The sequence below is a fragment of the Oenanthe melanoleuca genome, chromosome 3, assembly GCF_029582105.1.
Source record: "Oenanthe melanoleuca isolate GR-GAL-2019-014 chromosome 3, OMel1.0, whole genome shotgun sequence".
NCBI classification, from domain to species: Eukaryota; Metazoa; Chordata; class Aves; order Passeriformes; family Muscicapidae; genus Oenanthe; species Oenanthe melanoleuca.
Window position 1 is genome coordinate 66,367,276 of NC_079336.1, and position 12,083 is coordinate 66,379,358.

Below are 12,083 nucleotides of genomic sequence, written 5' to 3' on the forward strand. Positions count from 1 at the left end.
TCATCCTGTTGTCATGAACAAGCATTTCTCACACTACAGCCTGGAACGGGGCAGGGAAAATGCACCATAACACCTGTTATTTGGTTTTTAGCTAAAATCATTAATATTGACTTTTTTCAATTATTTTCTTACTGCATTTCACCCGAGATAAAATTAATCTTATTTCATCTGAGATAAACAGAGGCTCCACCATTGGATTATACACACAAACATACATATATCTCTATCTGTGTTTATGTCCAAGCTAACAGATCACTAAGATTTCTGCAATTCATGATGTATAAGAAACAAAGAATTTTTTTAGGCCTATCATTGGAGTCCAACTGTTCAAGGGGTCAGTTGCCTCTTATTTCTTCCACATTCATATTAAAACTCATTCTCAAAGAATAAGGGCTTACTTTAAAAAGGTAACACCAAATCTAATTAGAAATAAAACTGTTGATTTTGTGTGTTTCCCTAGATTTCCTTAGTGGCATGAGGGTTTTGGTGATGGATAATTAGGCAGAGAGCAGACGTGTATTCGTATCTACACAGATCTGCACAAATGCTATACTAATAATTGGGGTCTCTTTTATTGCTGTGGGGAATGACATAGCCACAGTAGAGCTAAGAATGTTCTAGACTCAAATCTGTCAAATTTATGCTTGAATTAAATGAATGCCATGTCTATCCTGAGGACCTCCATGTATGTATTGCCTCTGTGTGCTGTTCAAAAACTACTGGACTTCACCCCAAAAGTAGACAAAGTGACTGCAAAAACTTTGGGGAAATATATTTACAACCTACATAAAAATATATCCATTGATTTCCTTTGAAATATCCCTAGTGTACTGTTGTTACACAGAAGACTGTAAACAACAGAAGGCTACAAAACAGCAGTGTTGGGGGCTAAGTCAGGTTTTACATTCAACACGGCATTTACTCTTCTCATAACTTATAACCTGAAATGTTCCTACATGAGGATTAAAAACTTATTTCAGTAAATAATAACAAAGTATTTTTAGTGGAACAACAGTTGTGCCAGCAGCCAAAATTGCTTAATGTTGTTCAAAATCATGTATTTTGAGAAGTGTATCCATAAATTGGATTGGCTTCTCAATTTGAAGCAGATTTTTTAACTATTTATGGAGCGCTCTTTAAAATAATGAAATTTAATAATAGAAATGAATAGTCTAGACAATATTACTCCTTTAAAACTTAGGTTAGTAATCATAATTTAGCAATTTTTCTGTAGTACTGAAGGAGGAGGCTGCAATAACTTACAAGTATCTCTGGAGTACTGATAACAGTACAGATTATTTTGGCTGTTGCATGCCTGCACTTGTATCAGTCTTTCATGACTGTTGTCAAAATCTTTGTTACTTAGTTAACTGACCAGTCCAGAAAGCCAGCAATTATTTTGGCAAAACTAAATACAGCCATATCATAAAAATAAGTCCAGAATGAGATAACTTTAGGCAATGGCATAGAATGCTGGATTAATTTTTCTCATCAAATTTTGAAACTTAAGTACTATCTGTATTTTATCTTGCTGTAACCCTATAAGCTACTAAACTCAGCATAACTAATCATAATGGGAAGAGTTCAGAATTCTGTAAATTTCCACTCAAATGCAGAATTAGTAATTTCAAATAGTTTTCACAAATCAAGTCTATGCAGATCTCTTCTCACTCCTTTCCTCTTGGCCACATCAAAAAACACCCATATTTGATGAGGACAAAGGCTTTTCTCAAAGATCTACAAACTATCTGGTAATATATAGCTGGAGAATGTATTGTTTGAAATAGCAACTAACACAGTCTCAAGGGGCTTCCCACCTTCTGAGCACAAGACTGCAGACAAAACCATGGATAATATAGTCTCCAGAAAAACATAACTTCTATATCCCCATAACAAAAAGAAAAACAAAACCACACACAGACAAAAACCACACATACACACAACTCCCCCACCCCCCACAAAAAACAAACAAAAAACAAAAACCCCAAAACATTTAGTTGATCCTCTATAGCTTTTCCACATGGAAATAGAGACCTTTTGTTCCAGATGACAAATGCTACTATAACACAGGGGATCAGTAATATTCCCCATGCCTCGACACAGGTTGCCAATAGTCATGGTAACTGTGGGCCTGCCAGAATCACATGGCAACCTTGTTTATTCTTCCTCATCTGTTTGCCTTCTACATTTCAAACATCTTCATTTAAGGAAGTTCACATTGAGTAAAATACCTCTATGTCAACATAAACTCTTTACCCCTCCTGTATTTCAGGAGTTTTAGGAAGAAATCTCCCTGCATTTTCTCTCCCAGTAACCTACAGATAGTTTTTAATTGCCAGCAGCTTCAGACTGCTGCTAGAAAAGTTCTTGAAAATTCTGAGACTGCTTTGGAGTATGAATAATTAACCAGCAGCTAAAAAGTTAAAACTAATTTCTTTGCCAATAATGATATCGGTCTGCTTTTTTACAGGAACGTCACGATTTTGACATTTAATTGACAGAAACAGCACTATATGGAGAAAATGTAAGAAATGACACATACCTAGACCAGCTTATGTAAGTCTGTGGATAATTTGTTTGCCTGACAGGACTGCATGATATGGAAATGTTCCCACCACTCCAGGAGCTGTGCTTGTGTCCAAGTCAAACACACCACAGAAACAGTGAAACCTTGCTTTCTCTAGATTGACATGTTGAAACTGAGCCTAATACGATTGATTTCAGGCTGCAGCTTACGCCTCTGCAGGGACATTAGCATAGTCCCCCTGCCTGGCTGCTTGTTTCCATAAATGTACAATTTAGATGAGATCTATACCTCATGGTCAGATTTGCTAACAGATAAGCACACACACTGAAAGAACAAGTGCACAAATCTTAGGTGTTTTTAAAACAAGATTATGATTTTCATCACACCCACTATACTCAGAAATTTGGCAGAGCTAGTAGACTCATTCCTGTGTTGGTATTCCTTCTTAAAAAAAGTATAGGTACTACAGGAATGACAATAATAATCTATACATTACTACTACTCTTCACTCAGACCATGACTACACAATGCACTTTGTTAACATCCAGCTGTAACACATACACGAAACAGAGAAACGAGAATACAGGTGTACAGCTACGATTTGTAGTTATTTTTTCACCACCTACAAAAACTTCTTTAAAAATGTACTTCCTCCCTGTAGTTTACTATTCTTTATTTTTTACTGTATTCTATCTTTCTTGCTTTTTTTTCTCAGTCACTGTGAAAATACTGCTGTATTTTCTCATTAAACATTTGCCCTTTTTTCCAGTATACTGGATTTGACATATTGTTTTGTCATTTACAGGCCACACTCGTGAGACAACCCTAGACATCCACAGTTACATTTCAAAAGATATTTGCACCCGTTGCCACAGACTTGAGCATAGGTTGTGGTTTTAAGGCAGACATCAGTAGGTGGGAACAAGATGTCAGTGAGGCATGACTTGCAAGGAAACATAACTTGTGTCAGGCCTAATGACAGCAGGACAGAACAGGGGTGAGGGTGTACAAGCTCTTCAGGGTAGGAGACCACAGAACTCACATGCCCTGGTACTTGGCTGCTTTCTGTACTTACATCAGGTGATTTACTGAAAGTTCTCACCCACAGCTGTGCCTTGCGGTATCATTTAAATCTAGACTACCACAAGATGTTCCACTGCTCAACAAGCACTGCCCTCCCACTGCTGCTGTTTGCCAGACTTAAACAGAAGTTTGTGACATATTGATTCCTTTGGTTTACTCTCCTAAGTTTAGGAAGGACTCATTAAAAAGTTAATTTGGAAAAATAAATAAAGGCAGAAGTTTCAAGGGCAAAAAGTTTCAAAACAAAAACCCACATTTCAGATTACTGAAATCTAGTTAATGAATTTAACAGCTGGGATTTATCAAGTTTCTCCTAAAGGGAAATGTGAGGCTACCCTGTTTTACCATGTATGTTCACTTAAATCAGTCCATAATAATCTCTAAGATCCACTTTTACACAGTTGATGTCCATAGATCATTATTTCTGTCTACAGACAGAGTCCATACAATACAATACAATACAATAGAAGTAATACAATAAAGCTTGCAGGACTTGATCAGTTTCAGGCCAAGATGCAGATTTGCTGCATCCAGTAAAAAACTGTCTCTCTCTTGTCCAGATCTGTGCCTATGCTAGAGAACATCAGAGTCATGAGGAAGAGGTGACTCTGGTGTCATTTAATTAATTCTTATTTAAGAATACAGAATACTGGTTTTAGTTCCTGTGCTCAAGGCTTTCTTTGCTTGCACATACAAAGCAAACATTAGTGCCCGTAAATGAAACTGTCAACATGTGTAACAGCGGTGCATATTATGAAATCACATATGTTTGTTCCTATGACAACCACACTGTGAAATTAAATATATAGGCCAGACTCTGCATGACCCCAGCAAACTCTAAACTGTGATTATCCCTCTCCCCAGTAAGGGTTTGTCCTCAGCCCTTGCTAAAATTTCACAACATTGTGGCAGATTTCTTTAAAAGAAAGAGGCTTAGTAGACACTCACAGCTTTGTAATAAATATGCTGTGGTGTTTTGAGTGCAATTGTAAGACTGCTTCTTCTGCAGATCTTTCCTGAAATTGATTTCACACAGAAATCCTATATTAGGATTTTTATGTTCAGGGTTTTTTAGACATTTTTATACCACTAGCAAAGTAGCATTCATAGATTTAAATTGACAACAAACATAAAATAAGATTGAAAATACCCTAGAGTTTAGAAAACTGCGTTAAGGTACATTCAGCTCTGCTATTTTAGATAATACTTACGTAAAAAAGGAGTATTATTTTTATTGCCTCTTAAAATTATCCATTATATATTTTTACAGCCAATTCCTTATCCTTCTAATATGGCAGTAAAAAGCTAAACCACAACTGAAAAGCAGTTCAGAGGTGAAGAAATAAAGTACCCTCTGTAACTAACATAAAGTGTTCTGAACTGAAAACTGAGTGAACACCATGACATTAAAATATGATCGTTTACTTCTAACTTTTAGAGTCATTTATGTAGCCCAAGCTTGTGACAGTGCTTTATTCTTCCAAGGTTTTAGGGCTTTTCTAAATACTCATGATGGAAACTTTTCTTCCAAAATCAAAGGTACAAAGTGTAAACAAATACAATGAATTCACCTTAATCTGCTGAGCAGAAACAGTTTCTTTGTGAGAAGTACAAACCACTTGTGATAAAGCATGGAGTACTGATACTGAGAGCAAACTATGGCAACGTAAACATTAACTGTTCTGCTAATTTCTTCTCAAATATCTAACAAACGTAGTGCTCCAATGATGCTGGAAGTAGGAATAGGTTCTCATTTAGTCATTTGCTCCAAATTATAGTTGTACTGCCTGTACTCCAGAGAGGAAAGAAAGGAGTATTTACATGATCTCTCTGGAACCAGACTAACTACTGCCTACTCATCTTACAGTCTCTATAATTCCTAGACACCATCCCTTTGAGACATTTTCAGCAACGCAAAAATCTGTGACATACTGGCCCCTTAAGGACAAATGTAATGGAAAGCTGAATTGAATTAATTTTTAAGTAAATAAAAGAGGTCAATCTTAAAACTTTTAAGCTCTCTGACATAGTTACCCTAGACTTAAGGCTTGTCTCCACACTCCAGTAAAGGGGTATTCCCCAAATGAGGGGGTATAAGAAGAACCTGAGTTAGCATCTGAATTGAAAATAAAATCCTAATTTCATCAACCCTGCACATTAAATCAGTGCAACAGTCAGGTTTTTCACAGAAATATGACTTTTTGCAATTCTGGAAATGAATTACAGATAAGCATCTAACTATTGGGAGCAAAATATTGGTTCTGAGCTGCCCCAAGAGTGGGGCAGGGGGTCCTGTGGCCCTGCCCAACTCACCCACATAGCGCTGGAGCAGCATGGCCTCAGCCTGCTGGGTTATACTGGAGTGCACTGGGATATAGTGGGACAAACTGCTTTGTACAGGTCTGGATTGGGTTGTACAGATTGAACCAGGTTTAGATGGGAGTTATAGGGAGATATGCTGGGACATACTTGGTTTGTTCTGTCTAGAGAAGAGAAGAGTGAGGGGAGACCTCATTGTGGTGTAAAACATCCCCACAAATGGAAGGGGAGGGGTAGATTTCAATCTCGTCACTCTCATGACCAGTGACAGGACTCAAGCCTGAAGCTGAGCCAAAGGAGGTTTAGGTTGGGTATCAGGACAAGGTTCTTCACCCAGAGGGTGTTTGGGCACTGGAACAGGCTCCCCAGGGAAGTGGACACAGCACCGACCCTGACAGAGATCAAGAAATGTTTGGACAACGCTCTTGGGCATGTGGTGTTACTGTTGGGAATGGGCAGTGCAGTGCTGGGAGATGGCCTTTGATGATCTTTGTGGATCCCCTCCAACTCAGGCATTCTGTGAGTGATACTGGGCTGAACTAGTTGATACTGGCCCGGACTGGGTTATACCCCGATGGACTGCGATAAACTGGCCTGGACTCAGTTTAGGCTGAGATGAACGGGGAAATACTGGGACTTACCGGGCCCGACCGGTTCATACGGGTCCGGGTCGGGCCAGATCGGTTCACATGGGTGTAGACGGAGCCAGACCGGTCCCCCGGCCCGGCTCCGCCGCCGCCCTTCGCGCGCCTCTCCTCACGCGAACCCCCGGCGCCGCGCGCACGCGCCCCACCACCCCCTCGCGCGCCGCCGCCACTTGTTTTGGAGGCGCGCGTGGTCCTCTGCGATTGGGCGCCGCCGCCCCGCCCCGCCCCGGCCCCGGCCCCGGCAGGGGAACTACATCTCCCGGCGTGCCGCGCGGCGGCGGCCCGGCAGCGGCGGGCGCTGGGGTGGGGTGGTGGCGGCGGCGGTGCCGCTGCTTCGCGAGAGGATCTCGGGCGCGGTCGGCGGTGCGGCGGACAGGTCGCGGTGAGCGCGGCGCCCCCGCCCAGACGGGTCCCGCCGCCCGCAGGAGCGGCCGCGCCGGGAGGAGACGCTGCTGCCGCCGCCGACCCGCGGCTCGTCCGTCTCCTTCCTGTGCCGGCGAGGCGAGGGCTGCCCCCTCCTCCGTCAGTCGCGGCGGCAGCAGCAGCATGAGCGGCGGCGGCGGCGGCCGGAGCGCGGCGGCGAGGGCTCGGCTGGCAGCGCGGCTGCTGGCGGTGCTCGGCTGCGTGCTGTCAGCGGAGGCCCAGGTGGGAACCCGTGGGGCGGCAGGGAGCGGGGTGGGAGCGTGGCCGGGCAGGGATGCCCGCTGGCTGCGGGCAGGGCTGCCGAGCCCTCCCGGAGGGGCAGCAGGACACAGGCGGGAAGGGAGGTCACTTCGGGAGTCGTGAGGGAGAGCGCAGCTCTGGGCCGTGTCATGTGCAGGCTGCCCGCGGAGAAGTCGGGGAATCTCTTGTTGGAGTCTGCAGCCCACGTCCTTCCCCTTCCACACCCTGCGGCTGGCGCTTGCCGGGATCCGCCCGGGGTCTGCGGGAGAAGTTGGTTGACCTGGGAACCACAGGTAGCATTAGTCAGTGGGATATGTTGGGGAGCTCTGGGTTGGATCATGCCCGGGACTTCGGGCAGAAAGGTCGGTGCCCTGACGAAGCCTGTGAGATGCCATATGTTCCAGTGGTGATGCCAGTGCCCGGGCTTGGCTTGTGCTTAGGTCGGGTCTGTTTGCCCACATTGCAGGCAAGGATGAGAACACTCCTTCCTTCTGTAAGCTGCCTTCACATCTTTATGAGGGCATATGTCTGTGGTTAGGAGCTCGATGTTCATCCACCGTGTGGTTGACTGAAATGATAGCTGGTGTCAAGTAGGAGAGGCTTGCAGCTGTGCCAAAGCCCTTGGAGTGAGTTTGTAGAGGAATACACCGTCCACATGGAGCAAAGCTTGTCCTGTGGATTATTATTTTTCTTATATTTTCTAAATTTCCATGGTTTGTAATATGCTATACTGTAAGTGCCACCCAAGGCGGTGATGACAGCGTAGATAACTTTTATTGCAGCTTTTTTGCGTTATATGTTGAGATTGTCTCTGATTTACACAATTTTAGCAAATTATTTTAGCATAACTAAATGCTAGTTGAAATTGAGTTCTTAAAGAAGCACTTAATAAAGTGGCAGGGAGTTTTTTGTGATGGTTGGCAGAGAGATTGATTGGTTGTTGCTATTTTATAAAACTTGTTAGCATATTGTGTTCAGTTTGGCTTGTGCAGGGCAAGATCAGCTAACCAATAGTTCTTGGAGTCATGTTACTTCATTCTGTTCTCTGTTCTCTCATTCTGCAGCTATGGCAAAGTAAAACGTCTAAGGAACAAAACAAGGTGTCCCAGGTGGTCTTCTAATTGTTGAAGCAATTAAAGTACAACAACCTGATAACACTAATAAGGTTGTTTATATCAATAGGTTGCTTATTATTATATACATTTATTCAGTTTTTTTCCTTAATATTAAAGTGCTGACTGTGTTTTTCTTTCTAGATTTCATAAGGAGAAATTGATGCAGGTTGGACATTGACCTTTTCTTCTGAAAGGTTGATTTACCTTGGAGAAGATAAGTTAAAAGTTTCACTTCTCCAGTATAGCTCTGGTACCTATTTAAGAACTAAACAGGATTTGACAATACCTGGGAGCATTTTGATAAGCATATTGGAAATGTAGAAAAAATAACCGCTATGCAATGTCAGATGACTTCTTGAACACAAATTATAGTAGGCTAATGCTTTTAGATTTTGTTGTAGAGTTCAAAGTAATTAAGAGATGAAAAGAAACCATATACTTGTCCATTGTAATAAAAGTGTGATAACTTACAGTGCAGTTTGACTTTATATTTGTGGACTAAGTTAACAAGTATAGTTCAATTTAAAAAGGCAAAGTACCGATTGTGTGAATAACAAAGTAGGTCTTGTAACACGTAGTTTTAACCATGTAGTATGCTGATTTTATTTTATGTCCCCAGTTAAAAAAAACAAATTCATTAGAAGATCCAGATGTTGACAAAAATGAGACATTTTTCTGCTTATTCTTGGGGTGTTCATAATTCCATTGTAAGTGAAAGCACTGAAGCCTGTGCTTAGACTAATTAAAGAAACCTCTGACTGGGGTACTTGAAGCCAGTGCTGCTGTTGCATCACTGTGCTGTGAACTGACTCCACTGCTGTGTAGTATTAGTGTTTCATATATGCTGTTAAAGTATTTTATAATTTGTAGTTTGGTACAGATACACCTTAGTTTAATTTTAGAGCATGCCTTCCAAGGAAACATTGATTTTGCTGTTTTGTGTATACAGAGAGCCAACTGTTCTAGTTCAGAAAAAGTTGTGAGGAAAAAAAATGGAAAAGTTAGTTTGCTTGCTCTGGTACTCTGAATTAATTTTTCTCTTAATAATTTCCTGAATCAGGTATAGTTTTTGAGGAGGATTCATTTCTGAAAATTCATTGATCTAGGTAAACTGTACAGCATTTTCAAAAATGTTTTTAGAATTGAGGTCTTAGTTAAATAAAAAGGCTGCAGCTTTTTATTTTTCCATGAGGATTTGACACTGAGTGTAACTATTGCATTTATCTGGGACAGTTTTCCCCTGAAAAAAACATTTTCCATTTTGCATAGATGGTAGAATTATTTTTGTAAACAGTGGATAGCCTTATTAGCTGGTCATCAAAATAGTTTCCTACTGTTTATCTTCTCAATCAAAAAAAAACCCTTTTTCATATCATCCTATTTATGCAGTTTAGTAATATTTGAGCAAAATGTTCAGAGTTATCTTTTTGCCTTTTTATATTATAATGAAATTTTATGCGGTTTGCTTCGTGGTGTGGTGTTACCTGTAAAGGCTGCACCTTTACAGATTTCTGTCTGTGTATGATCAATAAGAAAATTCGAAATTAAATTATTACAGATTGAAGTGCATGGGGGTTTTATTTTCTGTAAGCACCATTAATAACAAGTTTTTTCTTCTGACTTTGAAGTTGGCAGTCATGTGGTCTGTGAAAAACCTGTAATTGCACATTGGCTCTTTGACAGTTTGCCCAGGTTTGAAGTCAGATAACATTAACAAGGCAAGCATAACAGCAGGAAAAATTTTTGGTTAAAGTAACTTTTCTTAAATTAGTTTTACTTCATTGCCATATCTGCTCTACAGAATTGTGACAGCCTATTTAGTGCCTCAGGAAAAGTAGGATCTACATAAGGTGAATTTTCCACTTAAGTGCTTTAATGCCATATCCTCACCTCTTTATTCTCACAGACAGTTGGGGGAAATCCATTTTCCAGGCCTCCTTTGTGCTTCATAAAGGAGGAGAAGCCTACAATTTGGTTTCTAGTGGCTCTTTTACATCAAGCTTGGTTATATAATGGTATCTTCTGTAAAGTACGGGAGTGATTTATCATGCACAAAACAGATTAGATGATTTCATAATCTCATCTATGTGAAATCTATGGAGAAAAAAAAAGCTACAAGATACTTTTTTGTCTCTTTTTCCACATAACATTTTAAGAGCTAGAAGTTCTTCTAATCCCATAAAAGATATAAGATGTGTGGGCATTTCTATTTTAAAGAATTTCTAGGCCATAGTGTATGTCAATGAATTTCTGTCTGGCTAAGGATCAGAAGCAGTAAGCACCCGTGAAGCCTTCAGACTATTTGTGGTAGTTTAAGAAGCCATGCCTAAGAGTAAGTTTAGATTTATTAAAATCTATTATATAACTCTTCATAGGACCACACTTTGAGTATTTCCACCTTTCACTAAGACACTGCCAGGGTCTCAGCAAGAGTGTTGACATAGCCTAATCTGCGAGGTTAGTTGGAGCTGTCCTCTCTGCTGCATGGACAGTCCTGCCTTCCCTTTCTGTGTTGGCAGTAGAACTTCTGCTTCTGCACTTGTAGTGTGTGCTGCTTTTCATAGGTATGGTCTTAACCCAGTGCAGTAGTAGTAGTCCAGCTTTCTCTCCTGACACAAGAAGAGGGATGAGACCTGGAAAGTCATGATAGATTCACCACATTCCAGTATAGATGCCTGTGCCTCGTTTTCTTTGTATTTATTTGTGAAATTGCAAACTTCTTGGGCACAGAAGAACCTACACTCCTTTTCACCGTGCCTCTAAGGAAACTAGATGGAGTGTTTTCACACTTTGAGAAGAAATATGAAAATAAAATGACAGTGTGTGATTGTAGGGGGTTTTTTTAGGCAGTTCGACTCGTGAGCATTTGGTAGGAGAATAGTTGATATGCAGCTTTGCTAATATACCACGTGTTTGTGATTTAGAAAATCTTGATGCTCATTCTTCATAAAGTTCTGTATGCTGAAAGCATCAACACATTTCAGGGGTGAAATTGTTAATCTTGCTAACATTGATTTAGCAATGCATTTGGAGGTGGGCTTAAGCTCAAAGTGCTGCAGTTTTACTTTGAGTTTGGGTTATGTTACAGAGTATTTTGTGATGAAAAGTATTTGCTATGGAACTGCATTTCACTAGTATTTCTTTCAATTGCCATATTTTTCTCTTTAAAGATTTTTTTCTGCAGTTAATATTTCTATTTCTATACTAAAAATAAATGTTCATGTATTTTTAATAGCTCACAGGGGTCCTAGATGATTGTTTATGTGACATAGAAAGCATCGATGACTTCAATACTTTCAAGATATTTCCAAAAATACAGAAACTGCAAGAACGTGATTACTTCAGATATTACAAGGTAAACTTAGAGTGGTATTTTCCTGAATAATTTAAATAAAATGCAGAAAATATGGAAAGGATTGCATATCAAGACAACTTGCTGGGGTTAAGCTGTCTATTAGAAGCCAACAGCTCTTTAATTTGGTTGAAGGAGGATTTCAGTCCCTGACAGTTGTGTTGGTAATAAGTCTTGTCTGCTATGTTCATCCTGGAGTCAGTGACAGTAAATCATGACTGCTTTCATTCAATTGATAAGTGGTAATTTTAAAGATGGTGCCTTTGTACTGCTGCATCTGGAAAAGGATCATATTTTAGCAATTTTATGACAGCATGGAGTGCTTATCTTCTAAGAAATGTGTGTAATTTGAAAAAGAAATATTACCATGATTTACT

The 12,083-nt window shown here is 40.4% G+C and overlaps 1 protein-coding gene across 2 annotated transcripts in view; it reads left to right on the forward strand.

The window, feature by feature from the left end:
- Positions 1–6,833: 6,833 nt before the first annotated feature.
- The window catches only part of ERO1B (endoplasmic reticulum oxidoreductase 1 beta), a 29,107-nt gene continuing 23,857 nt past the window's right edge, over positions 6,834–12,083 (forward strand). The window contains exons 1-2 of one of the 2 annotated variants that reach the window (XM_056487406.1): positions 6,834–7,221; positions 11,590–11,709. In XM_056487406.1, the coding sequence (XP_056343381.1) occupies positions 7,123–7,221; positions 11,590–11,709 (219 nt within the window). In that variant the 5' untranslated portion in view covers positions 6,834–7,122. The remainder of the gene's footprint in view (positions 7,222–11,589; positions 11,710–12,083) is intronic. The other variant, XM_056487405.1, reaches the window with a different exon arrangement.